Genomic DNA, 27,681 nt, shown 5'->3' with positions numbered 1-27,681 from the left:
AGCTGGCAGGCTCGGAGTGCGTTGCCCCCAGTGCCTCCCTGCAACAAGCAGCGGGACCAGCGCCTGAGCCCCGCAGCACACAGCCTCCATCACTCACCCCCATGGAGACAGGTTGGTCCAGGAATGCTGCTGCATCGTGACGGGATTCCATCGCGAGCGGGCTGGTGTAGTATGTGACTTGCACTGGGAGAAGGTTGTGTGATCACCGGTGCGTGGTCGGGGTAAACACGGTCAACTACTGGGGTACAAGTGTACCTAGTGAGGCACGATGAGCGCCAAGAGATTTACAAGTCACGCCGATAGGCCTCGATGTCTGTGGCACCCTGCAGGGTCAACCTGCTCCCGCGAAATGCGTGTCGGGATTAGTTTGGGTGGTGCCGAGGCGACTTTCTCGGGGAGCCAAATCTGCTCGACTCAACCCCTCCAACGGCAATCACACATGAGCAGATGGCCATTGCGGCGTAGACATCGTTCAGAGAGGTGCTCTTCGCACCCGAGTACTCGGAGGGCGGGCGACCGTGGTCAGGAGTGTGCACCCCGACCTTCTTCGCCGTAGACCCGGCACAGCCGCGAATTTCTGCCATACTCTGTCATTTCAAGAGTATTCAAGGCTGATTCAGGTGCCGACGCGCTCGATCACGCCAGGTGAGATGCATGGAAGTCAGCCCGCCACTGGGTGTCCGAGGAGTGGAGGCAAGCCGGCTAGGGAGCGCGTGCCGCCTTCTTACCCCAGCCCGACCCTGCACAAGTCGTGGTGGCCTCCTAACAGCCGTCTCAACTCGCTCGCGGCCCCCCTCGCCTCGCCGAATTCAAACTTCACCCCCCCCCGACACGGTGCCCGCAGGCGCGGTGCGGTCCCGCCCAACCCGGCGTCCACACGCACCACCTTGCATGATCCGCCCCCGCTGGGGCCCATGTTCACCTCCATGACCTCCTGGCGGCCCCCGCCCGGCCCCAAGGAGGTGGAGTGCGCCAGCCTGGGCGGCAGCTCCTGCACGTCGCAACCCTGCGCCCCCCCCCTCCTCCTCCGAGTGCTCCGAAGGGGAGCCCAGCCTGCAGGGACCCCGCCCCCGCGAGAGCCCCGGCGTGCGCGCCAAGGCCGCCTTCTTCGAGGCCCTGATCAAGAGCAACACCACCGCCCTGGTGCGGTGCTCCGCCCCCGACTCCCCCCTCCCCGACCACGACGCCTGCCCCGACTTCCCCGAGGACGACGGCGATCCGAGCGACCGGTGCCCCAGCTCGCCGGGCTACTCGGAGGTGACCATGACGCTGCGCCTGCCGCGCCGCGCGCGGTCGCCCGCACCGCGCCCCCTCCCCGACGCCGACCGCGAGGCGCTGGCGGTGCGGCTGGCGGCGCTGGAGGCGGCGCTGGCGCGGCGCAGCGCCGAGTGCGATAACCTGACGCGCGTGGTGCGCGAGCTGTCGGAGGGGCGCGTGAAGACGGTCTGCGCGCGCGCGGTGCTGGCCGAGAAGCACGCCGAGCTGGCGGCGGAGTACCACCGCATGCAGCGCATCGCCGACCTTTCGCGCACCGTATCCAAGGAGAACCTGGCCAAGACCAGCAAGACCCTGAAGGCCCTGCGCCAGGTCAGTGGGGGTGGGATGGGGAGGAAGGGCATGATTGAGGGGCGGTGCAGGAGTCGGGAGGGAGGGGGCCCTGGGCAGCACCCGAGCAGAAGCTGCAGAGTCGGGGCCGTGACCACGGTCACTCACGAGACGGAGGCAGTTCGCCTCATGGAAAAGGAGTGCATGCACCATGTGTGAACCGCGCCGCTGCTTCAGTACACCACGCCATGCCTGTTGGCTGACTGTACACTGGTCGCCTGCGCTTCCCATGCCGCTGTTAATACCCAGCTCCACCTCCAGCACCCCCTTCATCTCCCTCCCCCCAACCATCCCTAGGTGCAACAAGAATTGTATGCTACCAAGAAGAGGACACAGGCCCTGGAGGAGCGGAACCGAAAGATCAAGGACGAGAACCTGGCGCTGCGGGTGCGGAGCGCGGGGTTCCCAACGGTTGGACAGATAATCTTGTGTGGGAGTATTCGCCCAGAGTCCCCAGCCTTTACACCGACCCTTATGTCTGCAGGAGAAAGTCGGACTTTTGGAGCGCTACGACTTTGAGCATGTGCAGCAGAGCGTGTGCATGCGTCATTACACCCGGTGTCGCGTGGCGGAGACGTACTGAATGTCCGCCCGGCGGCACTCGGCGTGCGAGGGATCCTTGCTTAGACGGACTCCCCCAGCCTCGCCCCTGCTCTGAGTCCTTCTTCATTCTCAGCCACTTTGAAATCAAGAACCCCAAGTTTCATTGTACCACCATGTAAATCCTCGAATGCAACGGGGTCACTTGCCGGGTCGGAGCTGATGACGGGGCCAACCCGGAGCTTGATGGAGGGGTGCAGAACGTGTTCCGGGCCAGGCGGACCGTACTCATTCACCTTGTGTGAAATTGTTGTTTGGCTTTCGCTGGGAAGAGTGCCTGATGCGCATCAGCCCCTGCATGGGTGGGAGCATCGAGAAAAACGGATTCTCGCCGAGCACCTTCCCCATGAGGGATTGGAAAGCGGGCCCAAAAAACGTAGGGAAGTGCTACGCGGTATTTTGAAGGTGCTTCGACGCAGGGCAGAAGGAGCCCGTCCGAGGACATTGGCTCTGCTGAGATCAACCCCTGTTACCATTACAACAAGGTTCGACCCGCTCTTGCCCTCTCAATCGCTGCACATCCCTGCAACCTCGCAAAGGGGCCAGCAAGCCCTCGGCCCCCGCACCTTCCCCACCGCTGTCACATTGAAAAGGCCGCTACGAGCCCTCTACCCCCCTCCTCGAGCCGCTGGCAGGTCTTGACAAACGGCACCTCCCTTCGGCCTGCGCACTTTCTGCAGGGACATGATGTCCCTGATACCCCGTTCTGCTACCTGCCCCTCCTTCGGCGGGACCAGCCGCAGCAGCCCCTTCACCGGCGGGCTGTCCTTCCTGGCATCCCGCGGTCAATCCAGCGATGGACTGGGCTGCTCCTCCCGCACCCCCAGCAGCAGCGGTCTGACGCACAGCGCCGGCTGGCCTCGGCCGGGCATGGGCGCCTGGAGGAATTTGCTGGTCGCGGTGGCCATCCTGTACGGGCTGGCCTTCCTCACCCTCCCGATAGCCTACCTGCGACTCACTGGCGGCTCCCCGACCAGCCTCGGGGCCCGAACGGAGCCTGGGGTCGCGGGGGGTAGGGCCTCCCTGTCTCGACGCCTGGCCCTGCAGACCCTCGAGTGGCCCGAGACGGGGCTCGCCCAGCGCCGCCAAGGGTCCGAGAAGGCCGCTCAGCCCCGGGTGGAGTTTAGGGACGCAGGTGAGGCGGGTACGAGGGTGGATCGAGTGAGATCAGTGCCGTGATCGGGGCTGTCCCTGCCTCAACGGCGGCCATGCCCCTCAACCCTACGCGCAGGCTACATCGTGAACCTGGCCGACGCCCTGGACGCCTCCGCCTGGGACGACATCTCCCTCTACCAACCCGGTGAGCAGGGGCCCGGGATAATGCTTTGGGTATTGTGGGAATGGTCAACGAACCTCTCGGGTTGATTGTTAACTCATGGGCTTTGGTCAGCTCCCTCGCATAATGGACCCCAGGCGAGGGCGTCCAGCCGCCCAGCGTCGATGGGCGCGGTGTTAGCATATCTGGACCCCCTCGCCCCTCACCTCTTGTCGGCACGCCCTTGATTACCTCCACCCTACCACTCCCTCCTCACCTTCAGGCGACGCAGCGGCCCAGCTCCCGGACGAGGCGCTCGCCGGCCGCGCAGCTGGCGAGCGCGCCCCCGAGCTGGACAGCGACGCCGCACCGCGGCTGCCGGCCTGGTGCCCGCGTGGGGCGGTGCGCGTCTTCATCGGCGTGACCAGCCGCTGCTGCAGCCCCGAGAGCCAGGCCAAGCGCGCGGCCATCCGCGCCACCTGGGCCGCCGACGCCCGGCGGCTGCATCCCGGCGTGGCGGTGCGCTTCCTGCTGGCGCAGCCCGCCGACCCCGCCGAGGCGGCGGCGGGGCTGGCCCTGTTGGCCGACGAGGTCTCGGCCCACGGCGACGTGGTGGTTGTGCCCGGGCGCGAGCGCTACCGCGAGCTGCCCAACAAGACGCTGCGCCTGCTGCGCTACGCGCTGGCCTCGCCCTGCAACTTCACCCACGTGGTGAAGACCGACGAGGACGTGTACCTGCGCCCCCAGGCCCTGCTGGACGTCATCGCCACAGGCGCGCACGACTTCTCGGTGGCCATCGACGCCCCCCCCGACGCCGCGGCCCGCTTCGACGGCGTGGCCGGCCTCCCGCGCGCGGCGCCCTGGCTGACAGGCATGTACGTGGGCCAGCTGGACTCCAACAAGTCCGGGGTCTGGCCTGGCTGGGCCCCCCTGCGCGACCCCGCCAACAAGTGGTACCTGGCGGAGGCCGACCTGAGCGACGCGCAGGCCGCGCCGCTGCTGGGCGTGCGCTGGGCCTCGGGCTGGGGCTACGCGCTCTCCCGCGACCTGGTGCACGTCGTGGTGGAGCGCGCGGCGGCGGCCGCCGCCGCGCCGGCCGCCGCCGCGCCGCCCTGGTGGGGCCGGATGCCCTGGGAGGACATCATGGTGGCGGCGCTGCTGCGCGGCAGCGGCGCGCGCGTGCACCACCACGACGGCTTCAAGGCCGCCTGGAACGACTGCGGCCCGGGGACGGTGCTCAAGCATCTGGACAACGATGCGCCGCTGCTGCAGGCGGGCCTGCACGCCCAGGAGGCCAGCGGCCTCTGGGCGCGGCGCGGCGTGACCTGTGCCACGGGCGACTTCACGCCCAACGACTACGACGGCTGGCGCGCCTGGCGCAACTCCCTGCCGGACAACCAGCTGAATGGGTTCATGTAGGGGGGTGCGGCGGGGCCAGCACAGCCGACCCCGGATGGCGCCGGGGCCCCGCGCCGCGCCAGACCCCCCACCCACCCTCCCGCTGGCCGGCCCGGCCTGCAGCAGCAATAGATACGTAGATGAGAACGGTTTTGGTTTCTCTTGGCGCGGACGGGACGATGCAGCCAGCCTGGAGCCCCGCCACCCGGTCCGAGTCCCGAGTTTGAACCCCGCCCCACCCATACTGTGTGTGTGTGTGCCACCTGAGACAGTTGACTCCCCTGGCCAGGCCAGGGGGCTTGCGGCGACCACCGACACCCTGTACCCCGAAAGCACTGATTCACGTTGACCAGAAGATTGTTCATTTTCCCCGGGCCCCCGCCCTTTGGAACCCTCTCTCACCCCTGAACCCATGCTCATGCTGTGCCGCCTGTTCTGGCTCCCCCGCTGGTCCACAGGATGGTGGTGGTCTAGCTGACTGAAATACGATCGAGTTGCACAAAGGGGGGAAGCCACCAGGAAGGTTGACAATGCCTCAATGATGTGGGGGTACCACAATCTCGAGAGGTGGGGCCCCTCCCTGCCTCAAGACGAGGCGACATCGCTCGGCACGCCGAGTGTAAATGTTCTCTGTCCCCATACCTTTATAATTACCTGTCATAGGCATCAGGCTGCACTCTCCCTGTGTGTTGACCAGGAAGAGGCAAGAAGTGATCTCGAGGTTCTGGCACCGGCGCGTTCGGCTGATCAGCCAGGAGCGGCCTCCAACCATTGGCGGTCTGCACCTGAGATCACGTTGAGAACCGACCAAAACCCAAGCTCTGGCGCCTTCTCCCGCCGCGACGGTGCGGCGCTCTCTGATTCTGGTGTTCCGGAGGATGGCCAGGCCCGACGCCACCCCCCCTTCCCCGGCCATCGCCGCAACTCCATGGTATGCAGGATGCCGGCGTGATGAGACGGGCGCCATACTTTTGGCATGCTGTTTGAAAGGGGTCCCTTATCATGCCTGGAGCAGCTGTGCCCTGGGAGGTAGTGGGCCAACCTGCATGCCCTGCCTGCGCCCAACCCTGGAGCGGCCTGCTCGGTAACCCAGCGTCCCTAATTCCAACCATGCCCGCTGCGACGCAGGTACCGGCGGTACTCGCGGTGGCGGCAGACAAGCCACAAGGAGGCAGTGGCGGCTGAGGAGCGTCTCCTCGCGCTCTGCGGGTAGTGCGAATGAGGATGGGGTGTCTGTTGTTCAGAGTGACATGATCCGTGTTCACAAGGGAAGCCTGTCTGTGCACGTGGTTGGCTCACCCTCCTCTCCCCCCCCCCACCCACCACCACACCATTTCCAGAGTGTAAACTCTCCCTTCCATCCCCATCCGTCTTCCCACCTTGTCCCCCACCCTCCTGCCCGCTCAGGACGCCCACCCAGACCAGCGATGTCAAGGTCGGCCCCGGCCCGGCGGACTACATGCACACAATCACCGGCCCCCCCTCCCCACCCCGACCGCCCCCCCCCTGGTGGCCATCCCCGGGTACGCTGCGGGGTCTGGGCATGCCTTCCGCATCGTGGACGGGCTGGCCTCCGCCTTCCACTTCCACGCCGTGGACCTGCTGGGCACGGGGCTGTCCGGGCGGCCGCGCTTCCCGGCCCGCTCCACGGAGGAGGCGGTGGCCTTCTTCGTGGAGTCGTTGGAGGCGTGGCGCGCCGCGGCGGGGCTGGACCGCATGCTGCTCATGGGGCACAGCATGGGCGGGTACCTGTCCACCTGCTACGCCGCGCGGTACCCAGAGCGCGTGCAGCACCTGCTGCTGGTGTCGCCTGTGGGCGTGGGGCGCCAGCCCCCGGACTGGCGCCCGCCCGCTGCGCTAGCGGGGCGCTGGACGCTGCGCGGGCAGCTGGCGCGCGCCGCCATCGCGGCCTGGGACCACGATCTGACCCCGGGCAGGGTCATCCGCGGGCTGGGGCCCTTTGGCCCTGGCCTGGTGGCACGCTACGCGCGCGGCCGCTTCCAGCAGGTGAACCGGTGTTGTCAGGTGGTTGGGGGGGGGGGGAAGGAGGCGAGGCGTGTTTATTGTGAGGGTGGAGTGGGGGTGGCGTCCACCATGCCTCATGCCCTGCCATCCCACACCTTCCACCGCTCTGACGCTCCAAACCAGTCGCCACAACTCTCTGCAGGGCCTGGCCTTCAACGACGACGAGGTGGCGCGCTTCGAATCGTACTTCTACCACATCCTGGCGGCGCGCGGGTCGGGTGAGTTCGCGCTGCGCCACATCCTGGCTCCCTACGCCTGGCCACGCTCGGCGCTGGAGGAGCGCTGCGCCGACCTCAGCGTGCCCGTCACTTTCTTCTACGGTGCGTGTGTCTGGGATGTGGGAGAGGCGGGGGGGCGGGAGGGGAAGGCTGGTGATGGGAGCGGCCCCTTCTCCGGCCTTGGCCATCCAAACTGGTCGGCGCACCGGCTTGGCACCCCTCCTCCAGACCTGGCACACCGACTCATGCTCCCTGCAAACCGATGCATGACCCAGGTGACAAGGACTGGATGGACCCGGCGGGCGCCAAGCGCATGGTGGCAGCCCTGGCGCAGCAGCGCAGCCCCGCCTGTGAGTCCGATCTGCAGATCCTGACCACCCCCAGCGCGGGGCACTACCTCTTCATCGACAACCCCAGCGAGTTCATGCGCCAGGTGGCGTACGCCACATCGGCGTACCTGTCCCCAGAGGGCAGGGGCGCGCTGCTGGCGGCGGCGGACGCGGGTCCGCACGCCGCTGCAGAGCCCTTCCACCCCCCTGATGAGCTGGAGGAGCAGGTGGAAAGGAAGGCGCCTGGTGAGGGCCAGGCCGTGGGTGTGGGGCCCAAGGACGCTGCTGTCAGGGAGGGCAAGAGCGTCGCAGCAGAGGGCAGCGGCTAGGCGTGGCCAGGCGCTCAAGCCTGGAGCTCCAGGACCCCCCACAACACACCCGAGCATCATTGGAATTGTAGATGTACACTGGACACTCCGGATCTGTATTGTTGTGACTGATATTAAATAGTCGTGGAGGCGACAGCAAGGTCGCCCCTGGGTCTGGCAAACTCCCATGCTCTACTCTCACAGAGCCTTGCCACATGGACAAGGGGTGGGGGATGCGGTTGGGAAGGGGTTGTAGAGCAGATACAGAGAGGCCGCCCTGCAAGTGCCCAATCACTCCCCCTTGAACACGGGTGGCCGCTTCTCTGCAAAGGCCTTCAGGCCCTCCAGTCGGTCCTGGGTTGGGATGACCTGGGCGTAGCACGCCTCCTCCACCAGCAGCCCGCTGGCCAGGTCCACCTCCATGCCTAGGCCTATGGCCTGCTTGGCCATGCGGAGGGCCACAGGTCCCCCCTGCATTCATGGTGGCAGAAGGGGCAGGGACTGGGTTGGTGCTCTTCCTTCGACAGACTTGCCCCAGGTTGGGATGTGGGTGCTGATGTGTGCAGACTGGGATTGCTCACTGAGAATGGACGAGCCCTCGTTCTGTACATGGTCAGCCGGCTGACACCGGCCAGGCATGGAGGGCCAGTTGCCCCTGAACCTTGCCCCTCACCAGTCGACTGCCGCATAAAACTCCCGCCCTTCAAAACTGTGGCCTCCGGCACGGCCACCTAGGCACCCCCCCTCACCTGAGCGATGTCGCGGGCGAGGCGCAGCGCCCGGTCCTCAGCAGACACGGAGTCAGCCAGGTGGTCGGCCAGGCCTGGGAGAAGGGAAGGTTGGATTTGATATTTCAAAGGAGAGAGGGGGGAGAAGGGGCAGCCGCTGTCACAGGCAGGAGCACAGGGAGGGAAGGACCCCGCACCCAGGTCCCCGCGCCACCCAATCCTCAGCCAGCTGCCCCTTGCGGGCACCCACCGATGTCCAGGGCCTCCTGCGCAGATATCCTGCGCCCCGTGTAGATGAGCTCCTTGGCCCTGGGAGTCCCGACCACACGCGGCAGCCTCTGCGTGCCCCCCGCCCTGCAGGGAGAGTGTTGAGGGCGGGGACATGGGAAGAGGCCCGGAGTGACCATGGCTGCCCACGACTGCTGCTGTACTGTCCATTGATCGTCCAAAACCCCGCCTCCAGTCCTCGACTGACCCAGGAATGATGCCCAGGCGAGTCTCGGGGAACGCAAACTGGGCGCCAGTCCCTGGAATGGAAAGGAGCACACAAGGAGTTGGAACATTCACTGACCACTCAGAGCTGGTGGGGACAGCACATCTGCGACGCAGACAACAAGCATGAACCCCATCAAGGCAGCCACTGCAGCGATTGCCGAGGATGTCGCACCCCCGCTGCGCTGGGCCTCGACAGGAATGCCCTGCCGAAGGAAGCACGTCGTCGCTTTGAACCCCAATGACTCACCACAAACCCTGAAGTCACAGGCGAGTGCCAGCTCTGCACCACCACCTAGCGCATACCTGCAAAATCGAGATTGAGGAGAATGATGATGCGTGCATCCGCCCTCGCCAAAGACGCCCCGGCCTGCAGCCAGGCAGCGCTTGTCAATGAACATCTGCAGCCAGCTGCAAACCCTCCAGCAAGCAGACGCCCACTTGAACCCTTCGCATCGATGGGTCCAGGCACCCACCCATCAACACAGGCGATGGTGGGCATGGGGAGGGCCTCCAAGGCAGAGAAAGTGCCGCGCAAGTCACGCACGAACGCGGAGGCCTCCTGCCTGGTCATGTTTGCCCTCTCCTGCAAAGCAGTTTCCAGAGAAGGTCTTGGGAAACACAGACTCCCAGATCAGCGCTGAGAAGCTGGCATTACCACTTTGAGTTCTTGGCCCCTGCCCCCGCTGGACATCCTAGCTCCCAAACCCCTGGGCTCCCCCGCCCCCCCAGCACAGATGCCCACCTTCAGATCGGCACCCGCGCAAAACACTCTGGACACCGAGCTCTTGATGATGACGCATCGGGTGGACCTCTCCTGGACCAGATTGTCTAGGCTCTCCTTCAGCTCCCTCAGGAACTGGCGCCCGATGGCGTTCCGGGCATCAGGCCGGTTCAGGGTGAGCATGAAGATGGAGCCATCCAGGGGTTCCAGGGCCACCTGCAACTGGCCTGTGGAGAGCCCACGCTCACCCACCCTGCTCCAGCAACGTGACGCAAGGCGCATCATGGCCGGATCTGTGGAGGGCACACAGAATGAAGCATTGGATTCACGAGGTAAAAAAGTCTACCGTGCAGGGCAGCCCGCTGCCGACCTCCCCTACGCCCGACGACGACAGACCTGAGGACCGATGATCCCACGATGTGCAAGTTTCCTCCCGCGTGGCTTGATCAAGTGCAACCAGAATTGCTTTGGATGATCCCACAACATCCCGTTGCGCCACGATCCCTCGCTTCGACTTTCATCCCGCGGGGCGCCTGTCTCGCCGAAACGCTGACGTGGAGCTCAGCACCATGCGACCAAGTAAAACCCGGCTGGTCGTGTGTCTGGCTGGCCTCCAGCTGGTTGATAGACCTTGATCAAAGCTCGTACTATTCTGGGCGCTTGCAAGTTGGCATCGCTCGCCTCTGCGAACCACTCTTCCTCCCCGCGGCCCCCCTCGCCTCCGACACCTCAACTCGACAGATCTGACCCCCTCCTGCCGCCCTGCATATCTGAAACACACCCATAAGTACCATGAATGCTCTGATACTCCATGGGAGGAGCAAACGACGCACACTCCTGGCGAGCTTGACGCGGCACCTGGCCAGGAACCTCACCAGCGGGCCGCTGCCGACACAGCCCCCCGCCATCTCGAAGCTGCTGGTGGCCAATCGCGGGGAGATTGCATGCAGAGTCCTCACCTCTGCAAGGAAGCTTGGTGCGTGAGACATGCGAGCAGGGACAGGAGGAGTCCATTGTGTCACCATGATGCACGTGCAGCCACGATATGGCACCCTCCCGCATCCCCCTCTCAGGCATTCCGAGCGTTGCGGTGTACAGCGAGGCAGATCGGGCGGCCAAGCATGTCTCCCTGGCCGACGAGGCCTTCTGCATCGGGCCCGCCCCCGCCCGTGACAGCTACCTCCGCACCGACCGCATCCTGGAGGTGGGTTTCGTCATGGCTTGCTTGTTATCCTCTGGGGTCCTCTACCTTAGAGGGGCTTTGGAGGTGCTTACATGAATCATCTTCACACTGCCGCCTGGAGGCAGAGGCCTTGAGCTGGGTCCCTGAATCATTCAAGGCTGGGGTGCATGCCCCGCCAGCCCATTCCCCGGATCGGCACCTGGACTGCCCGCCACCCGCTCCCCCGCACCCCCTCCGTCCCATCCCAGGTGGCCCAGCTGACCGGCACCACCGCGGTCCACCCCGGCTACGGCTTCCTGTCGGAGAACACCGATTTTGCCGCGGCGCTGGAGGGCGCCGGGGTCGCGTTTGTGGGGCCCCCCGCCTCCGCCATCCGCTCCATGGGCAACAAGAGCGAGGCCAAGGCGCTGATGTCGGCGGCAGGTGTGCCCGTGGTGCCCGGGTACCACGGCGCGGACCAGGCCGACGAGCGGCTGCAGGCCGAGGCGGACCGAATAGGCTACCCCGTCCTGGTCAAGGCGGTGCTTGGGGGCGGGGGGAAGGGCATGAAGCTCGCTGCCTCCCGTGCCGAGTTCATGGTGAGGCCGTGGGTCCGGGGGTGGCTTGCATGGGGAGTGACGAGGCTGTGCTTGGGCCGAAGGGGTGTTATGCTGGTTCAGGAGGGGTGTGCAACGGCGCGCCAGGGCTGCTGTATTTGCATGGCTGGCACGGCAAATGCAGGTTGCTGAGAAGCGCTCGTCCAGCTGCGTCTCGTGGTCCCATGCCGACCACACTGAGCACTGCGTGCTCATTGCCGGGTGCTGCTGCGTGGCGCCCCCCCTCCCCCCCCCTCAAACCACACATCCGACCACCCTCCAGGACGCGCTCAACTCCGCGCGGCGCGAGGCGCTGGCGGGCTTCGGCGACGACCGAGTGCTGCTGGAGCGGTATGTGCAGCGGCCGCGGCACGTGGAGGTGCAGGTGATGGCTGACGCGCACGGCGCCGCCGTGTACCTCTTCGAGCGCGACTGCTCCGTGCAGCGGCGCCACCAAAAGGTGCCTTTGAGGAGGAAGGGAAAGGGGGCAGTTGGGAATCACGGGGGGATGAGGAGGCAAGGGAAGAGCCCGAGGTACAGGCTCTCTGAGTCATGAGTGGACGGGTGTGAGCCCCTCCGCCAGCTCACACACAAAACCACACATGACCACATAAACCCTCACCTTTCCCTCCACTCCAGGTGATCGAGGAGGCCCCTGCCCCGGGCATCAGCGAATCCTTCCGGCGATCCATCGGCGAGTCGGCCACGGCGGCTGCGACGGCAGGTGCGGCCGGGGCACAAGGTCTTTCTGTGCCATTGGGGGGGGGAACCTGGGGTTGACGCGAGAGTCCGGCCCGCCATCCTGGTAATATACCCTGCTTGCTGGCACAGGGACCATTCCAACGTTTCCCCTTCTCCCCCCGACTCCGTAACATTCCCCGCCCTTCCCTCCCCCCCCCCCCCCCACCTGGCAGTCGGGTACCGCAACGCGGGCACCGTGGAGTTCATCATGGACACTGCCACTGGAGAATACTTCTTCATGGAGATGAACACGCGGCTGCAGGTGGAACACCCTGTCAGCGAGGCCATCTCCGGCGTGGACCTGGTGGAGTGGCAGCTGCGCGTGGCCGCGGGGGAGCGCCTGCCCCTGACCCAGGACCAGCTGCGCATCGGGGGCCACGCCTTTGAGGCGCGGATCTACGCCGAGAACCCGGCCAACAACTTTTTGCCGGCGGGGGGGCGGCTGCTGCGGTGGCGGCCCCCGCCCGGCGCCGCCGAGTTCGGGCCGGGCGCGGTGCGCGTCGACAGCGGCATCAACCAGGGGGACCAGGTGTGTGGGGGTGGGGTGGGGAGGAGATCTGGGAGGGGAGGGGGCCAGGGGATCTGCGGGGCGCGGTGTCCAGGGGGAGGAGGTTGGCCAGCGGATGTAGAGCCCGGTGAGTCAGCGGTGGGGAGTCACAGGCCCAGAACTCAGGCGGGCCAGGCATGGCGGGCAAGGATGCTCGTGACCGGCCCTGGGCCTGTGTTGCAGAAGGCTCTCCCTCCTCCTCCCCCGGCCCCACTCCCTCGCAACCCAACCCTCCTCCCCTGCAGGTGGGCGTCCACTACGACCCCATGATCGCCAAGCTCATCGTGCACGGCCCGACGCGCGAGGCGGCGCTGCGCACGCTGCACGCAGCCCTGGGCGAGACGCAGGTGGCGGGCCTGCCCACCAACATCGAGTTCATGCGCCGCGTGACGCGAGGACCCAGATTTCCGAGACGGTGTGTGTTTGTGGGTCCAAGCGCCCGGGGGGGGGTTGGGGGTGGGGGTCGTGCGGCTGGTGATGGTTGTTTGTGTCTTGCAGGGGTTGTTCAGCTCATGCTAGGAATGGGGCAGGCCTAGGAGCGGGCTCCAGGCCTCTGGGCCTGCTTCCAGGCCTGGAGCCTGCTCCGAGCCTGGCAAGGGAAGCACGCGTGACCAAGGACCGCACCTGGTTGTTTCCGCGCCACGGAATGCACCTGCAGGGTAATGCGCCCTATGATCCAGAGAAAATCAGAACCTTCGAATTCCAACCCACACACGCTCACATCCCTGCCCCTCTTGCTCTCCAGGGTGGCGTCGACACCTCCTTCATCGCCGAGCATGAGGACAGCCTGCTGGAGAGGGTCGCCCCGGGCACCGACGAGCTTTGTCTGGCGGCCCTGATCTACGCGGCGCCGCATGCGTCCGGCGAGCCCTCGGCCTCCACCAAGGTCCCCTGCCCCGAGCCCTGGCGCCAGCCCAGCGCCTTCCGCGTCAACCACCCGGCGCGCGCGAGCGTGGGCTTCGGCCACGCCCCCGCCACCGGCGGCCTGGAGCTGGACCTGGTGGGGGCCGGCGGCGGCGTGACCCTGGAGGGGGCCGCCCTCGCGGAGGGGTCCGGTCTGGGCGCCGAGGCCCGCGTGGAGGTGAGGCGAGGGAGGAGTTGGGGCGGGCAGGGTCAGGGGGTTGGACGGCGGGGCGGCATCTGAGAGTAAGCCTTCCACTGGACTCAGGCACATCGTGCCGCCTTCTTCGTACCTTGGAATGCTATATCCCAGCACCTGTCGCCCCTCCCACCCGCCATCTTCATTGCAGGCGCGGCACGTGGAGGTGACGGCCGACCGTGTCAGCGCCGAGCTGGCGGGGCGGCGAGTGCGCGGCGATTATGTAATGCACGTCTGCGGCGAGGAGGAGGTGCTGGACCTGTGGGTGGGCGGCCGGGCCTCCCAGTTCCGGCGCACCGTGGTCCGGCGCTGGGAGCGCACCGGCGCGGCCTCCGCCGGCGCGGCGGCGGGCAGGATCCGCTCGCCCATGCCGGGCAAGGTCGTGAAGGTGCGTGCGCGGGGTGGTATTTTCTGTTTGCGGAGGGGCTGGGCTGTGGTGCTCCGGCCATCGGACGATGGAGCAGGGGTGGCACGACGCTGGGGTAGCCAGCGGGCAGTGCCTGCCGTACGCTCTGGTGTAAAGCCTCCTCAGACTCTCTCACCGGCCAGAATCGCCTCGTACCTGCACGGTCAAAGCACAGCCACCTTTGCCCCCTTCAACCCTGTCTCAAGGTATTCGTCAGCGTGGGCGACTGGGTGGAGGAGGGCCAGCCCCTGGTGGCGGTGGAGGCCATGAAGATGGAGCACGCCGTGTGCGCGCCCTTCTCCGGCAACGTCGCCGAGCTGGCGGCGCATGTGGGCGCACAGGTGGACGACGGGCACCAGCTGGCGCTCGTGGAGGCGGCGCCTGCGGAGGCCACGGCGTGAGCGCACTCCCTCCTTTCCATTGTCCTGGGAAGCGGCGTGGCGCGTCTTTTACCCGCTTTCTCGTGTCGGGCGGCAGCGGCTGAGCAGTCACTTCGGTCGAGCCCTCCTTCCCATGCGCCCAGCTCAGCAGGGGTCGCAGTTGCCAGACGCTGCATCTTTGCCTGCCTTCAATTTCGACCCTTTAAAACACTGCAGGCTCCAGATCGTCAGGAGGCATGTTACAGCGGGGGTGTACACATGGTGTATGGTCAGGTCGCACAGAGTCAGGGTCGATTGGCCAGGGTCAGGGTGTCAGACATGCGGATGGCAGGCACAGGGGAACAGGGGCCGGGTGGATGCCAGAGGTGGGCCGGGCTTGCCTTGGGCTCAAACCTTCCTCACATTCTGCCAGATGGAGGAAGTGGGAGCGAGGTCGGTGCGTGGAACGAGCACAGCATCGGAAAACATGGCATGGTAGAGCCAGTGATTGCGTTCCAGATGCAGATCAAAGTCGCTGTAGTTTTTCCCAGACCCTCATTCACAGGTAGTGCCCAGGAAGAAACCAACTCTTTATGGCCCCCGCACCTTCTTAGCTGGGAGCGCGGCTTTCACCTTGGCGGTCAGCGGCGTCGTCTTCTGCAGGGTGGATGGGAGGATGGTGCTTTTCTTGGCTGGTGGGGGTAGACAGTGACTCGGCCAGCTCTGGAGGAAAGGGCATGCTCCCACAGGGGATGCAGGAGGCAGTCTCACACCCAGGATACCTTAGGGGCCGTGGTCTTCTTGGCAGTTGTCTTCTTGGGAGTGAGAGCCGTCTTCGCCTTGGTGACCTGCACATGTCAGGGCGCGACACGGGAGGACTCGGCACCAGTACTTCTGCAGCGGCCACCACTTTCATTCCCACCCCACAAAGTATCACACTGGTTGACGCAGGGTCCCTCCCAAGCGGCCTCACCGCAGACTTCACGGTGGCCTTTGCCTTCTGGAGTTCGCCCTTGACAGCGGCCTTCTTGGGAGCCTGCAAGAGGAAGATTCAAGGTCGACAGGGCGGGTATGGGGTCCGACAGCTGGTTGTTAACGGGGTGGCCCCCTTTCCCCCCTGCCGGAACGCACCGCCTTGGGCTTCACTCCGGCACCGCGCTGCGCGTATTACAGGTGGGCATGGAGGCCAGGTGAGGGTTTATGCGGCGTTCGAGACACTCCAACACATGTTGTGTCCAAAGCCCTCGGGCGTGCCCAGAATGGCGAGGGAGCCAGGCTCCGACACAGGTGCGCAGAGCATGCGGGGACGTCGTGGTCCGAGGCCGACCGTGGAGCGGCATTTAATGATGGGTATGCAAGATTCGACACTTTCCCGAGCGCACCTTGGTGGTTGTGGTAGTCTTGGCAACCATGTCGGAGTTGACGCGTTTGCAGAGGGGAAGGGGACGGCAGAGGGTGCAGGAGGTGTCGTGGGGCCTCTGATGCAGCTGACGATTTCGGATATCAAAACATGTGGGAAAGAAAGCGAGTTGCCGGGTCATGAGGGGTGCCAGGCGCGCCGTGCCCAGGCGAAGCTGCCTCGACCTCGACATGCCTCGCCGGAGTCGAAGGAGGGGGGTCCCCTAGAGGGGCAGGTGCAGCCAGGATTGCGTGTGTGTATAAATATGAGAAGTCTACTCTTTTGTTGACAATCGTCCGCAGAACTCACGCCATAGTCTCACAATCGGACAAGCTCGCTCTGAGTCTGTGAGTGAAACTAGTTTGATGATTGGGCCTGCAATATGTTCCGCCGTCAAGTCACTCATTCAGAGAATTGACAACGGAAAAGTATATGGACATACTCCTAGAATCTTCAGGGCATAATTTGTACCATATTGAGTAACGTCAAAGTCCAACGCGGCTGTGACACCTTCTAACTTAGCGTGTGTGCTGCAGTCCCAATAGCATCAACGTGGGTGGGAGCCCATGGCATGCTCTCGCAATGCCCCCTACATGGGCTCCCATCATTTGTCTCCTTGATGGATCGAAAATGTGGTGAGGATGATCTCACGTGTGGGCACTACTCCTGTAGTGTTTCAGTGAGCGCCACACCCCTAGCCAGCCTCGTCAACAATACAACCCTGGAAGAGAGTGATCGTGCTTGTACAGTGTTCTAGAAATTCTCAGGCTCGCAAATTTCAATTCTGGATGTCTCGCTTCGAGCAGGCCGCTCGCTGCATGCAGCGAGATGCCTGAGCACAACGGCGGTCATCCCGCACACCGATCCATGTGTTTTCCGGCGGACCCGTCGCATGCCCCTCAGTCCACCAATTAGCAAGGCTTGCGGCCCTTCTCGGTTTCAGGTGACACGATGGGATCATATGTATTGGTGTGATGGAGAATCAGGCGACGTGCATCCCGCATGAGACCTGGATCTTGTGTTTTGTGTTGAGATTTCGCTGTCCTTCTTTCCTCCCCAGCGTCGGCCCAACGGTCGTTGGGTAACATCGGGCGTGGGCTGTCGCACAGGCTCGCCCCAAATGGTACTCCGTGCACCGAAGAGTGCACAACATACTTCCACGAGTTCATTGCATCCAAATTTCGGTTTCCCCACGTCCCAGATCGCCCGACGCAATGGCTCCGAAATCCGCACCCGCGCATCCGCCGTACCTGTCGCTGATCAGCGAGGCCATCTCCGGCCTGAAGGAGCGCACGGGAAGCAGCTACCCGGCAATTAAGAAGTTCATTGGCTCTAAGCACAAGCTTCCTACCGGCTGGGAGAAGGTGCTGGCTCAGCAGCTGAAGAAGCAGGCGGGCGCGGGCAAGCTGGTGAGGGTGAAGTCCTCCTTCAAGCTGTCCGATGCTCTGAAGAAGCCCGCGAAGAAGCCCGTGAAGAAGGCAGCCCCCGCGACCAAGGTGAGGGTGGGTACTGACATGCCGTGATGCCTCGGCTCGGACCATTTTTTGAACGTACTGAGATGGGGACCTCAGTCAACGACAGCCAGCAGACAACCATAATCTCGAGAACGGGATGCCGCCTGAAACTGCTGGTTCGCCACTGCTCACACAGACCACCAAGCCCAAGAAGGCCGCTGCTAAGCCCAAGAAGGTTGCTGCCAAGCCCAAGGCCACCACGACCAAGCCCAAGACAGCTGCCAAGCCCAAGGCCACAACTGCCAAGCCCAAGACGACAGCCGCTAAGCCCAAGGCAGCCGCCAAGCCTAAGACGGCCACTACCAAGCCCAAGACGGCGTCCAAGCCCAAGACGGCGGCCAAGCCCAAGGCGGCCACCAAGCCCAAGACGGCAGCCAAGCCTAAGGCCGCTGCCAAGCCCAAGGCCACGCCCAAGGCGAAGACCGCCGCCAAGCCCAAGACCGCCAAGCCCGCGGCAGCGAAGAAGGTGGGCAATAGAGAACAGTCGTTGTGGTAGACCCATGCGTCTTGCTAATCAGAGCATAGCCTAAACTCATTAGCTCAAACGCCCTGCCAATCTACAGGCCACGGCGGTGAAGAAGGCACCCACCAAGAAGGTATGTCACAATCGGATGCTTTGGACAAACTTTGCAGAAGCTTTCTGCTTGATTAACTGGCACCCAGGCTTGATTGCTTTCTGCAGACACTCATCTCACCACGCCTGCCTCATTCCCCACTTCAGGCTGCGCCGAAGAAGACGGCATCCAAGAAGTGAAGCGATCATCGACGCCTGGATGACCCAGGCCCCCCCTCCCATTTGCACCACCCGGCTCCATGCACTGCCACACACGACACCCACCCCCAACTGACACGGGGCCGTGCTGACACATGCGCACCCCCTTCCTTTCTACTGACTGCAAAGTCTATTGCTCTCTGCCCTGACTCCCGCCCGTTCGGGTGGCCGCCTGACTCTTGTAGTGTAACATGACAGGTAAACATTGCTGTCCGCAAGAAGGCTGTGAAAATGGTGCCAAAGAACAAGGGACTGGCTGCCGCTCCTGCACTCGGCACAGGGTCACTCCGCCCACTTCATGACCAGCATGGAGTCGGCTGCGCCAGAGGTCGTCAGGTCAGCAGCCATGTCGAGCAGCGGCTGGGCGCCTGTGAGCAGGGTGGAAAGGGTGTTGGATAGGCCTGAGAGACTGTAAGCTACCCACCATCGGACCACAGTCCCATGTGCCATCCACAGCCTTCCTAGCATGAATTGAGCTGCGCAGGGTCCCCCGCATGGTTGCGTCAATTGACCAGCTGAGGGACTTCCAGGCCCACCCCCTGGCAACCGAAGCGTGCCTGGAAAGGAGGGGGCGAGGAAGAAGGGACGCCCAGCCGCCGCCTCGGGGCAGGAGGCGATGCAGAGGTCCCGCAGGGTCTCGAGGGGTGCGGTCTGCTCGAACCTCCGCTGCAGCCGCGACCCGTCTGGGCAGCGAACGGCTGTGGGTGGGTGGGTGGAGGGCTTCATGAGGGTGAGACGGGATGCGAGAGCCCCTCTCACTTCAGCTGGGCGCCCCATGACTTCAACCCTCTTCCCGCTCTGGACGCTGTGAAGCCAAGCCTCACCTACTCTACAGCTGCCCGGGCCAGAGGTCTCCACAGGCAGACGCGCGGCGGCTTCCGCCGCCACCGCCGCCGCTGGTATTGGACCCGCGGCTGCCTCCCCCCTCGCCGCTGCAGCAGGGGGTGCGTCAGAGCCGGAAGGTTGCGCTGGGGCCGCGCCGGCCGCACGGCCTGCGCTCGTGAGACCCGACTCCGCCTTTGGCTCCAGGCTCGCGGCGATGGCCGCGGCCAGCTCAGCGTCCTCGCTCGCCGCTCCGGCACGCGGAAGGCTCCCAGCTGGCGCGCTCGGCGCAGCGCGGCGCCGCCGGTTTGCGGCCAGGGCGCTCGCCCCGGGGTCAAGGAACGTGTGCTCGAGGAAGGGCATCAGCTCCTCTGCCAGCCTGGCGGGGCAAGCAAATGGGATGGTGGGATAGAGAGCGTGGCATCACTGCTGTCAGGTCCCGCAGTCCCAGCCGGAACTTGTCAAGTGGAACGGAGGCCCAGCAGCGACACTCTGTCTGGCAGTCCCTTTGAGCACCTGGCGGCCGCCAGCCGCCCAGGACCTCCTCGCACGCACCTGTCTGGCGGCAGGAACCCCGCCCACTGCCGCATGAGCGCCCCCGTGGCCGGGTCGATGGCGAGGATGCAGGGCAGCTTGGAGACGCGATAGACCCCGCACAGCACCTCCGCCTCCTCCACCCCCTGGTAAACCTGGCATGGTGCATTGGGGGAGGGGGGGGAGGGGAGGAAACAGCATCGTTGCTGGGCACAGAAGGCCGGGGACACAGCGGGGGCATTGGTGCCTGACCTGCATGCCCAGGGCACCAGTGACCTGTGTGCCCAGGCTGCAGGCTCTCCCAAGGAGGAAAGGGCGGCACGCTAGGGGTTGCAGCAGCACCCAGGTGTCATGCCCTGCCCGCCCCGCAGCCCTACCTGGAAAAGCACAAAGTTCTGTGACACGAGCCCGGAAATCATGGGGTCCCGCCATGTGTCGCGGTTGAGCTGGTGGGAAGCAAACTGGTCGGCCGCCTGGAGGTTCAGCAACTGGTTGGGGGAAGGGAGAGGGGTGTGCGAGGGATGAGTGGGAGGGGCATTGGACCATGTGGAGTGCGCATGAAGACGTGCAAGGACATCGCGCAGAGGGGAAGCCCGCATGGGCGCCATCAACAAGGTGGGCGGCAGCTGTTGCACTTCAGGATACCACTGGCAAGCTCCCATCAGTCTCACCAGCCACTGCTCCTTGGAGGCAGCAGACTCCTTGGCATCTTCAAATGAGCCGTGGAAGAGCAGCTCGCGGGGAGGCTCAAAGCTCGCCGCCAGTCCCCCGCTGGAGGGCTGCTCAGATGCGTCCCTGTCGGCAGGCAGCGGGTGTTGAGCATCTCAGCGCACCCTCGGCAGTCAGGCCACTATCAATGTGTCATGCAGCCTGGCTATCGCCAGCGGGGTTGTGGTGAGGCACGCATCGCAACCACAAACCAGCACGTGCCCAACACTCACATGGATTCCCTGAATGTGTTGGCAACCGATTGGGGAATCGGAACAGCCCTGCACGACAAGTTGGAGAGGAGCAACTGCATCAGCGCCAGCGGAGGTCCACCCTTGGATGGACCATGGCCTGTGCGGCATGCACACTGTCGTCACAACACTGAGCGCTGCTGGAGGGAGCACTTCATGATTTGAGTCAGCCTCCGAGGGCCCTTGCTCCTCCTACCTGCGTCGAGTCTGAATGGGCCCCGGCAGGAGATCCCCCACAAGCCTCTGATTGACGACGGGCATGGGAGCCCGCACAGCATCTTCTAGCGGCTCGTTCGCTTCCCTGCACATTGGATTTGGATTCAGATGCTCGCCTCCAAGGCACGGTGCATGGTATTCTGGTCGATGGTCGCCCTCAGGCATGACTCACTGTTGGAGCCTGCGAGCAAGGGCCTCGTCGTCATCGCGATCTGGACCGCCTGCAGCGCCCTCGGCAGCAAAGTAGAAATTGATGGCAGATTCTAGATCTCCATTGGTTGCTTCCAGCATCTGAATGGCCACATCGCTGTCTGCGCCGGTGACCCCGCAAAAGGAGGCGATCACTTCGGAGTCGACCATCTAGCAGCGCAGACTGATTCAGAGTGGCGTGTGCCTTGATAAACGACTCATTTGAGTCGGCTTCCTTGCTTAGCATGTAGCAGGCTGGATCCCTCGCATCCATTCCTGTCCCCTGTCGCGAGCATGTTAAAAGGAGATTTCCGACTTTCCAATCCATGTCAGTGTGTCCCACCCTCGCTGGGTCGCGGGACGGCCATCGGGGCAAACCCGTGCCAGCAGCTCCGAGCAGCCGTCATACTGGTCGCACCGGCTTGTCGAACGGCTCGAGGAGGATTGTGTCTCATTTCTGTGCAGTGCAAATTCCTTGAGAGCCCCGGCGACGCTGTGCCTGGAGTTCGCCGGCCCTTGTCGTTGGTACCTCTCGTAGGAGGGCTCTCAAGCCAGCAGTGGCTTGCTTCAAGTTCCTCTATATATACAGCAATTTGGGAGCTGTTGATACCCGCATGCGTCGTCTGGACTTCCCTGCTTGAGGTGAGAGCGCTGGACTCTTTCCCTATTCCTCGCCAGCCCGGCCACCCTCCGGCCCATGGCCATGCCATGCAGCTCATACTTTGCAGCCATGCAATTTTCTTATAATTCAAGGCGCTGGGTCGGTGCACGGTCCCCACAGGTAGAGAGGTACTCTGGGGACCATTCCCTTCCGGCCACCACTGCAGCACCATCCCAGCACCGTCTGTGGCGATGCCCACCGCCCTCATCTGGACGCCAGAGGTGAGGTCCTATGCCCTGAGTGTTTGGGGGGGTGGAGTAGCACCCTGCACCTGCCTCGCTGAGTGAGGCCGGGGTGTGCTCAGCTTGCTCCTCTCCCCCCAATCAGGAGGATGAGGAGCTGCAGCACCTCGTCGACGCCCACGGCTCCAAGAAGTGGGCGCTCATCTCCTCCAAGCTCCGCAGCAAGTCCAGCAAGCAGGTGGGGAGGTGATGTATTGGGGACTGCTGCAGAGCTCAGTCCAGTGCGTATGCGGCCCTTCCTTCCGCTTGCATGCTCTGGAAGTACATCTGCACAGCTCGAGGCACAGACCCTCCTGTCCCCATCTGCAACCTCCTCCCCGGCATTGCCGGCCCTCCTTCCCAGCCCTCCCCATCGCCCCAAGCCCCTTTCCCAGCCCGTCCTTGCCCCCTCAGCAAGCCCCTCCCCCCCCACTTGTCTGCCCCACGTCCAGTGCCGGCGCCGCTGGAAGAATTTCCTGAGCATCAACGCCAAGACCTGCAGCTGGTCTACGGACGAGGATGCGCAGCTCATGGCGGCGCACGCGGAGCTGGGCAACCGCTGGACCGAGATCTCCCGCATCTTCGGCGACCGCACCGACAACGCGGTGAAGAACCGCTGGCACGCGCTGGTCCGCAAGCACCCGCGCCTGACCGAGATGGGCTCGCCAAGCACCGACCCGAAGCGGGCGCGGCGTGGGCCGCCAGGCCAGGCCGCGGGGCATCAGCTCAATCCCCACCACCATCAGCAACAGCAGGGGTGCGGCGTGGCGCTAGGGGGTGGTGCTGCTTCCTTGTTCTTTCCTCCTTTTTGTGTGTGGGGGGGGGGGGCGCACTCTGTGCAGGCATCAGGCACCCTGGAGTCATGCGGCGACCAGCCTGACAGGTTCCTCCTGTGCGTCCCTCCTCGGGCGCCTGGCCCTCCCTCCCCGGGGGCTGTGGGGGTGGATATTAAGCGGGAATCGGCTGCCTAGGCACCACGCGCCTGAATGGAACTGGCTGGTTGCCACTCGAACCAACGCCCCCCCACCCCCCTCCCTCCCACTCGCAGGTACCCCGTGGCGGGGGTTCGTGGCGGTGCGGTGCTGCCCTCCCCCTTTGAGCAGAACAGCCTGGCGCCGAGCATGGCGGTGCCGCACGGCGCGGTGCTGGGGCCCCACGGCATGGGCACCGCCAACGTGGCGCCGGGGCACGGCCAGGGGCCGCCCGCGCCGCTGGCCATCCGCGTGAGCCGCGAGCTGCTGACGCCGTGGGAGGTGCAGCTGGCGCAGCAGGTGAATGCCATGGCTGCGCCCATCCACATCGAGATGCTGGACCCGGAGCAGGGGGCGCTGCCGCCCCCGCCCGCGCACTACAAGCTGCCGGAACTGGCCTCCGACCCGGTGAGGCGCAAGGGTTGGGACCCGGGGGGGTGGGGGGTGGTCGGACCTCCCCGCCTCTGCCGGTGCGTGTGGAGTCTGGAGCACGCATGGGGCTCCGCCCAGACAACCGCAGCGCGAGGGCTCGCTCGCTTCGTGGACCCGGCCGTCCGCCAGTGGTTTGACTGGCGGATGGCGCCGCTGCGCGATGCCCTGTCCTCCTCCCCCCTCCCAACAAAACCCTGCAAACCCACTCTCCACCCCCTCCAACATCCTCTCCTCCTCTCCTCCAGCTCGCCGCGCGCACGTCCTGGCGCCAGCTGGTGGAGGGCGGCGGCCTGGAGCCCACCCCGCCGGACGCCAGCGGCGTGGCCGACATCGTCTCCTGGCTGAGCAACACGCTGGGCCCCGCGCCGGGGACGGGGCCCGAGGCGCCCCTGCCCGAGGGCCGGCGCATGACGCGCTCGCTGTCACGCGAGGCCGCGCCGGGCGCGGCGCGCGGCGGCGGCGACTCCCCCACCGCGCTCACGGAGGAGCACCGCTCGCTGCTGCGTCGGCTGATGAGCCGCGGGCTGGAAGCGCGCGGGTCCTGGGACGTGGGCCGCCTGCTCAGCCTCGACCTCGACCCCGGTGGGCGGGGCCGGCGAGGCGGGCGCCAACGGCCAGCCAATGAGGGCGCCATCAGCCTGAACGCCGGCGTGGGGGCCGGCCCGGGGCCGGCCTCCGGCCGCGGCTGGGGCGCCGCCGGCGCCGCGCAGCCCGACCCTGCGCGCTCCCCGCGCGCCGACCCGCTGCTGCGCACAAGGAGCAGCTGGCGGCGCGGCGGCGGAGGCGCCCTGGGCGCCACGCCGGAGCTCACGCCCGCGGCCAGCTTCGACTTCTTCCACGGGCCCGCAGGCCAGCGTGAGTAGCAAGGGCCCGGGGGATGTTGTTGTGGGCAGCGATGTTCATGCTTTGGGACGTGGGCGGCGGCATGTACCTGGGGCCCCGCGCTGTGGCGCGTGCATGCGGGGCCTGGGCTCCACGCGCGTGCCTCCAGTTCCCCCCGCCCTCGACATGCACCGCTCTGCTCTCCACCCCCCTCTGCCCTCGACGCGCACCCTCTGCCACCCCACTGCAGAGCTGGCGCAGCGGCTGCGCGGGGGACCGGGCCAGGCCGGCGCATACCCCAACGCCAGTGCGGGGCAGGAGCCGGGGGTGTACCTGAACCCGACCTTCAGCTCGGCGGAGCTGCAGCTGCTGGTGGACGTGAGTCGGCAAAGGGGGGTGCGCTGTGGTCCAGCATCGCATGGAGCTTGCCATCTCATTTCAACCCTCCCCCTCCCTCCCTCGCAGGCCCTCCTCCCCAAGCCGTCGATGGCCCGCTGACCACTGGCTGTGAAGCCCTGGGCGGCTGGAATTCCCCCTCATGTGGCAGCATGGCCTGCCAGTCAACATCCCACTCGACACCGCCATCCCTGGTGCCAAACCACCCCATTCTGCGGATCAGAAGAGAGCAAGTAGTCCGACGAACAACCAGACCTGACATGCACACACGTTGCCTGAGGCATGCACTCCCCCCCAGTTTTCTGTCGCTCCCGTGCATCATGCCCCCCCCCCCCTTTCTTCAATTTTCTGTGGAGCATTCTGACATTCTGTGGTGTCCGGCCCAATGACACGTCCCTGGCTGATCTTCTTTCCAGAGCAAGGTGGTGTTGAATAACACCAGTGGTGAGGTGGGGCTTGGCGTGGAGCCGGTGGCACTCCGCGGCTCTAGGCGCCGAAGCCGTACAGGGTGCGGCCCTGGCGCTTGAGGGCGTAGACCACGTCGAAGGCGGTCACGGTCTTGCGGCGGGCGTGCTCGGTGTAGGTCACGGCATCGCGCACGACGTTCTCCAGGAACACCTTGAGCACGCCGCGGGTCTCCTCGTAGATCAGGCCGCTGATGCGCTTGACACCGCCACGGCGGGCCAGGCGACGGATAGCCGGCTTGGTGATGCCCTGGATGTTATCGCGCAACACCTTCCTGTGGCGCTTGGCACCGCCCTTTCCCAGGCCCTTTCCGCCCTTGCCGCGTCCAGACATGTTTGCAGAAGGTTGATTTGCTGGTGGGAGACTGTGTTGAGATGGTGAGAATGATGCTGAGCTCGAAGGTCGGGGCCTGCTATATGGAGTATCGAGGACGCAAATTGCACACTGTGCCGATGGGCCAGTATTGCCGTTTTGGACCGCAGGATCGGTTTGTGCTCCGTAACAATGGCGGTGGCGGGAAGTGTTTCGTGAGGCCCTGTCTCCAGCATAAATCCACGCGACAGGACCGCACTCCCACAAAATCTCCCAGCCTACAGAATCCTTCAACATCAAAACACATCAAGAACAATGGCTCGCACCAAGCAGACCGCCCGTAAGTCCACCGGTGGCAAGGCCCCGCGCAAGCAGCTGGCCACCAAGGCCGCTCGCAAGTCCGCCCCCGCGACGGGTGGAGTGAAGAAGCCTCACCGCTACAGGCCCGGAACCGTCGCCCTGCGCGAGATCCGCAAGTACCAGAAGTCCACTGAGCTGCTGATCCGCAAGCTGCCCTTCCAGCGCCTGGTCCGCGAGATCGCCCAGGACTTCAAGACCGACCTGCGCTTCCAGTCCTCCGCCGTGCTGGCCCTGCAGGAGGCCGCCGAGGCCTACCTGGTCGGTCTGTTCGAGGACACCAACCTGGCTGCCATCCACGCCAAGCGCGTGACCATCCAGCCCAAGGACATCCAGCTGGCCCGCCGCATCCGTGGCGAGCGCGCTTGAGCGTAGTAAGGCCAGGGTACCGTGCCATCAACCCACCACCTGGTGTTAATCAACACCACCACAGTGACCCTGGAGAATCTTACAGTGATACCGAGGAGCACAAGTACATTGGGCGGGAGGGGGGGGGGAGGGGGTAGCGTACACAAGGGGTGATGTGTGGGCAGGGGTGTGGACATGGAGAGCAAACTGCACGCTGCCGGCAAGCTTTGCGGTAAATAATTGGGGAAGCTGCGGGTCCCCACCTCATCCTCACACCTGCTCCAGCAGGGCGTGCAGGCTGGTGCGCACGCTGCGGCTGTTCATGTCCGCCGTCGCGGACCCCGCCCACTTGGCGGGGGGCCCGGGGAGGGCGCGGCCGCGGCGCTGCCTGGCCGGCCCCGCCCCCCCGAGGCCAGCCCGAGGCCTTCCTGGAGGTAGGCGGCCAGGGCGGTGCGGCCCACGCTCTCCGGCTGCAGCAGGTGCGCCGCGTCCGCGACGGGCGCGGGTGCGCCGCCGCGGACGGGCGTGGCCATCCGAGCCTTCTTGGGCGGCGACCCCAGGACCATGGAGAAGCTGCCAAAGCCCTGCAGGTCGGCGGCACGCGGGGAGGCGGGGTCCGGCGCCAGCTCGTCCATGGGCAGGCGGCGCGTCACCGCAGCGCGCCGCGTGTCGAAGTCGGCGTCTGCGGAGTGGGTGGAGTTGAAGCACCTTCAGGGTGCTGTAGGAGCTGCCAGCCAGACGGCACGTTCTCTGGGGCCGCACAGAGAGGATGGCCTCGCCGCAGCACCACGTCTGCCGCTGCTACGCTGCCCTGGCTGCACGGCATGATCATGGACCGATCTTGGGCCAGCCATGCCCCCCACTTCCCCCCCCACCCCCCACCCACCTCTGTGCCGGCCCTCCCCCGTGCTGCCCGGCCCCCTCTGGCCTTGGCGAGCCCACTCGGGGGTCACCAGGCCATGGAACTGAGGGCTCTCCAGCTGGCCGTCCCTGGAGCAGCCCAGCGGCGACAGGAGGGGGCCCATGGGAGGGGACAGCAGGGACGGCCCGCCCCCAAGCGCCGTGCTCAGCTTGATGGGCGTGACTGGGCAGGAAGGGGGGGTGGGGTGGGGGGTAGGTAGGTGTGCAGGGGTTGAGAGACAGGTGTTATGGGCTGGCGATGGGCCGCATGCGGAGACTCACGCTGATTCGTGTTCCCACGCCGCCGCCGCAATGGAGCCTGGGCCGTCAACCGACCTGGCCACGATGCATGCCGGATCAGCCTGTCCCCCCCCCTTCCCAGTAATCCGCCCCCCCCCCGCCCCCGGCTCCTCACCCCTGCTGCCCTCCAGGCTCGGAGCCAGCGCGGCCAGTCGCGCAAAGAAGGGGGGATTTGAGTGCTCCAGGTCCAGCCTCAACGCCTGTCTGGCTGCGGGCCCCGGGTGTGGCGGGCGCAGCGCCGCTGCGCCGCCCTGCGCATGGGTGTCGGGGGCCGCCGCGGCCGTGGGCCCCCCCTGGCCGGGCCGCTGTGCCGGTCTGCAGGCCTCGGGGCCGGAGGGGGCGCCGTGCATGGCGGGAAGGAGGGGCGGGGAGGGGGGGCCACGGCCGTCGCTCGGCTCCCTGCCGGCTAGCTCCGGCGCGCCTGCGGCATCCCCCGCGGCGGGCTGGGAGACCTGTGGGGCATCGACGGGGGCGGGGCTGGGCCCGGCCGACCGCTCCG

At 65.6% G+C, this 27,681-nt stretch overlaps 13 protein-coding genes across 13 annotated transcripts in view; 8 read left to right on the top strand and 5 right to left on the bottom strand.

The window, feature by feature from the left end:
- Nucleotides 1-914: 914 nt before the first annotated feature.
- Nucleotides 915-2,188, top strand: F751_4815 (hypothetical protein; the record flags this gene model as incomplete). Its single annotated transcript, XM_011400916.1, has 5 exons — nt 915-967; nt 1,053-1,257; nt 1,390-1,587; nt 1,903-1,992; nt 2,090-2,188. The coding sequence occupies 5 exons, from the start codon at nt 915-917 to the stop codon at nt 2,186-2,188; spliced, it is 645 nt and encodes a 214-aa protein (XP_011399218.1).
- A 704-nt stretch (nt 2,189-2,892) lies between these two features.
- On the top strand, nt 2,893-4,879 carry F751_4814 (putative beta-1,3-galactosyltransferase 13; the record flags this gene model as incomplete). The annotated part of the gene is made up of 3 exons (XM_011400915.1): nt 2,893-3,340; nt 3,744-4,522; nt 4,598-4,879. The coding sequence occupies 3 exons, from the start codon at nt 2,893-2,895 to the stop codon at nt 4,877-4,879; spliced, it is 1,509 nt and encodes a 502-aa protein (XP_011399217.1).
- A 1,089-nt stretch (nt 4,880-5,968) lies between these two features.
- F751_4813 (putative cardiolipin-specific deacylase, mitochondrial) lies at nt 5,969-7,759 on the top strand (the record flags this gene model as incomplete). The annotated part of the gene is made up of 4 exons (XM_011400914.1): nt 5,969-5,986; nt 6,266-6,865; nt 7,026-7,203; nt 7,377-7,759. 4 exons carry the CDS (start codon nt 5,969-5,971, stop codon nt 7,757-7,759), a joined length of 1,179 nt encoding a protein of 392 aa, XP_011399216.1.
- Nucleotides 7,760-8,029: 270 nt separating this feature from the next.
- Nucleotides 8,030-9,964, bottom strand: F751_4812 (Methylglutaconyl-CoA hydratase, mitochondrial; the record flags this gene model as incomplete). The annotated part of the gene is made up of 7 exons (XM_011400913.1): nt 8,030-8,209; nt 8,488-8,561; nt 8,717-8,820; nt 8,942-8,993; nt 9,209-9,264; nt 9,435-9,544; nt 9,704-9,964. The coding sequence occupies 7 exons, from the start codon at nt 9,962-9,964 to the stop codon at nt 8,030-8,032; spliced, it is 837 nt and encodes a 278-aa protein (XP_011399215.1).
- Nucleotides 9,965-10,474: 510 nt separating this feature from the next.
- On the top strand, nt 10,475-14,634 carry F751_4811 (Methylcrotonoyl-CoA carboxylase subunit alpha, mitochondrial; the record flags this gene model as incomplete). The annotated part of the gene is made up of 10 exons (XM_011400912.1): nt 10,475-10,658; nt 10,756-10,886; nt 11,114-11,443; nt 11,724-11,900; nt 12,080-12,164; nt 12,355-12,710; nt 12,974-13,114; nt 13,474-13,809; nt 13,979-14,092; nt 14,440-14,634. The coding sequence occupies 10 exons, from the start codon at nt 10,475-10,477 to the stop codon at nt 14,632-14,634; spliced, it is 2,049 nt and encodes a 682-aa protein (XP_011399214.1).
- Nucleotides 14,635-17,205: 2,571 nt separating this feature from the next.
- On the top strand, nt 17,206-18,259 carry F751_4810 (Histone H1; the record flags this gene model as incomplete). Its single annotated transcript, XM_011400911.1, has 3 exons — nt 17,206-17,487; nt 18,069-18,101; nt 18,227-18,259. The coding sequence occupies 3 exons, from the start codon at nt 17,206-17,208 to the stop codon at nt 18,257-18,259; spliced, it is 348 nt and encodes a 115-aa protein (XP_011399213.1).
- A 300-nt stretch (nt 18,260-18,559) lies between these two features.
- Nucleotides 18,560-21,168, bottom strand: F751_4809 (UBX domain-containing protein 7; the record flags this gene model as incomplete). The annotated part of the gene is made up of 7 exons (XM_011400910.1): nt 18,560-18,645; nt 18,814-18,975; nt 19,267-19,478; nt 19,655-19,788; nt 20,011-20,121; nt 20,305-20,428; nt 20,981-21,168. 7 exons carry the CDS (start codon nt 21,166-21,168, stop codon nt 18,560-18,562), a joined length of 1,017 nt encoding a protein of 338 aa, XP_011399212.1.
- A 681-nt stretch (nt 21,169-21,849) lies between these two features.
- F751_4808 (Myb-related protein B) lies at nt 21,850-24,602 on the top strand (the record flags this gene model as incomplete). Its single annotated transcript, XM_011400909.1, has 8 exons — nt 21,850-21,879; nt 21,986-22,078; nt 22,332-22,636; nt 22,928-23,258; nt 23,528-23,602; nt 23,768-23,864; nt 24,355-24,482; nt 24,570-24,602. 8 exons carry the CDS (start codon nt 21,850-21,852, stop codon nt 24,600-24,602), a joined length of 1,092 nt encoding a protein of 363 aa, XP_011399211.1.
- Nucleotides 24,603-24,986: 384 nt separating this feature from the next.
- On the bottom strand, nt 24,987-25,298 carry F751_4807 (Histone H4; the record flags this gene model as incomplete). The annotated part of the gene is made up of 1 exon (XM_011400908.1): nt 24,987-25,298. The coding sequence occupies one exon, from the start codon at nt 25,296-25,298 to the stop codon at nt 24,987-24,989; it is 312 nt and encodes a 103-aa protein (XP_011399210.1).
- A 294-nt stretch (nt 25,299-25,592) lies between these two features.
- Nucleotides 25,593-26,003, top strand: F751_4805 (Histone H3.1; the record flags this gene model as incomplete). The annotated part of the gene is made up of 1 exon (XM_011400906.1): nt 25,593-26,003. The coding sequence occupies one exon, from the start codon at nt 25,593-25,595 to the stop codon at nt 26,001-26,003; it is 411 nt and encodes a 136-aa protein (XP_011399208.1).
- On the bottom strand, nt 25,671-25,952 carry F751_4806 (hypothetical protein; the record flags this gene model as incomplete). Its single annotated transcript, XM_011400907.1, has 1 exon — nt 25,671-25,952. A coding segment is annotated over one exon (282 nt), but the record flags the coding sequence as incomplete, so codon positions are not given.
- Nucleotides 26,004-26,252: 249 nt separating the features above from the next.
- Nucleotides 26,253-27,681, bottom strand: part of F751_4803 (Myb-like protein A) — a gene marked incomplete at both ends in the record, with an annotated part of 3,995 nt that continues 2,566 nt past the window's right edge. The window contains 4 exons of the mRNA XM_011400904.1: nt 26,253-26,330; nt 26,444-26,664; nt 26,869-27,066; nt 27,298-27,433. Of these exons, the coding sequence (XP_011399206.1) occupies nt 26,253-26,330; nt 26,444-26,664; nt 26,869-27,066; nt 27,298-27,433 (633 nt within the window). The remainder of the gene's footprint in view (nt 26,331-26,443; nt 26,665-26,868; nt 27,067-27,297; nt 27,434-27,681) is intronic.
- Nucleotides 26,807-27,103, top strand: F751_4804 (hypothetical protein; the record flags this gene model as incomplete). Its single annotated transcript, XM_011400905.1, has 1 exon — nt 26,807-27,103. The coding sequence occupies one exon, from the start codon at nt 26,807-26,809 to the stop codon at nt 27,101-27,103; it is 297 nt and encodes a 98-aa protein (XP_011399207.1).

This window comes from Auxenochlorella protothecoides (assembly GCF_000733215.1).
Source record: "Auxenochlorella protothecoides strain 0710 unplaced genomic scaffold scaffold54, whole genome shotgun sequence".
Lineage (NCBI taxonomy): Eukaryota > Viridiplantae > Chlorophyta > Trebouxiophyceae > Chlorellales > Chlorellaceae > Auxenochlorella > Auxenochlorella protothecoides.
This window is presented reverse-complemented; position numbering and strand designations above follow the sequence as displayed.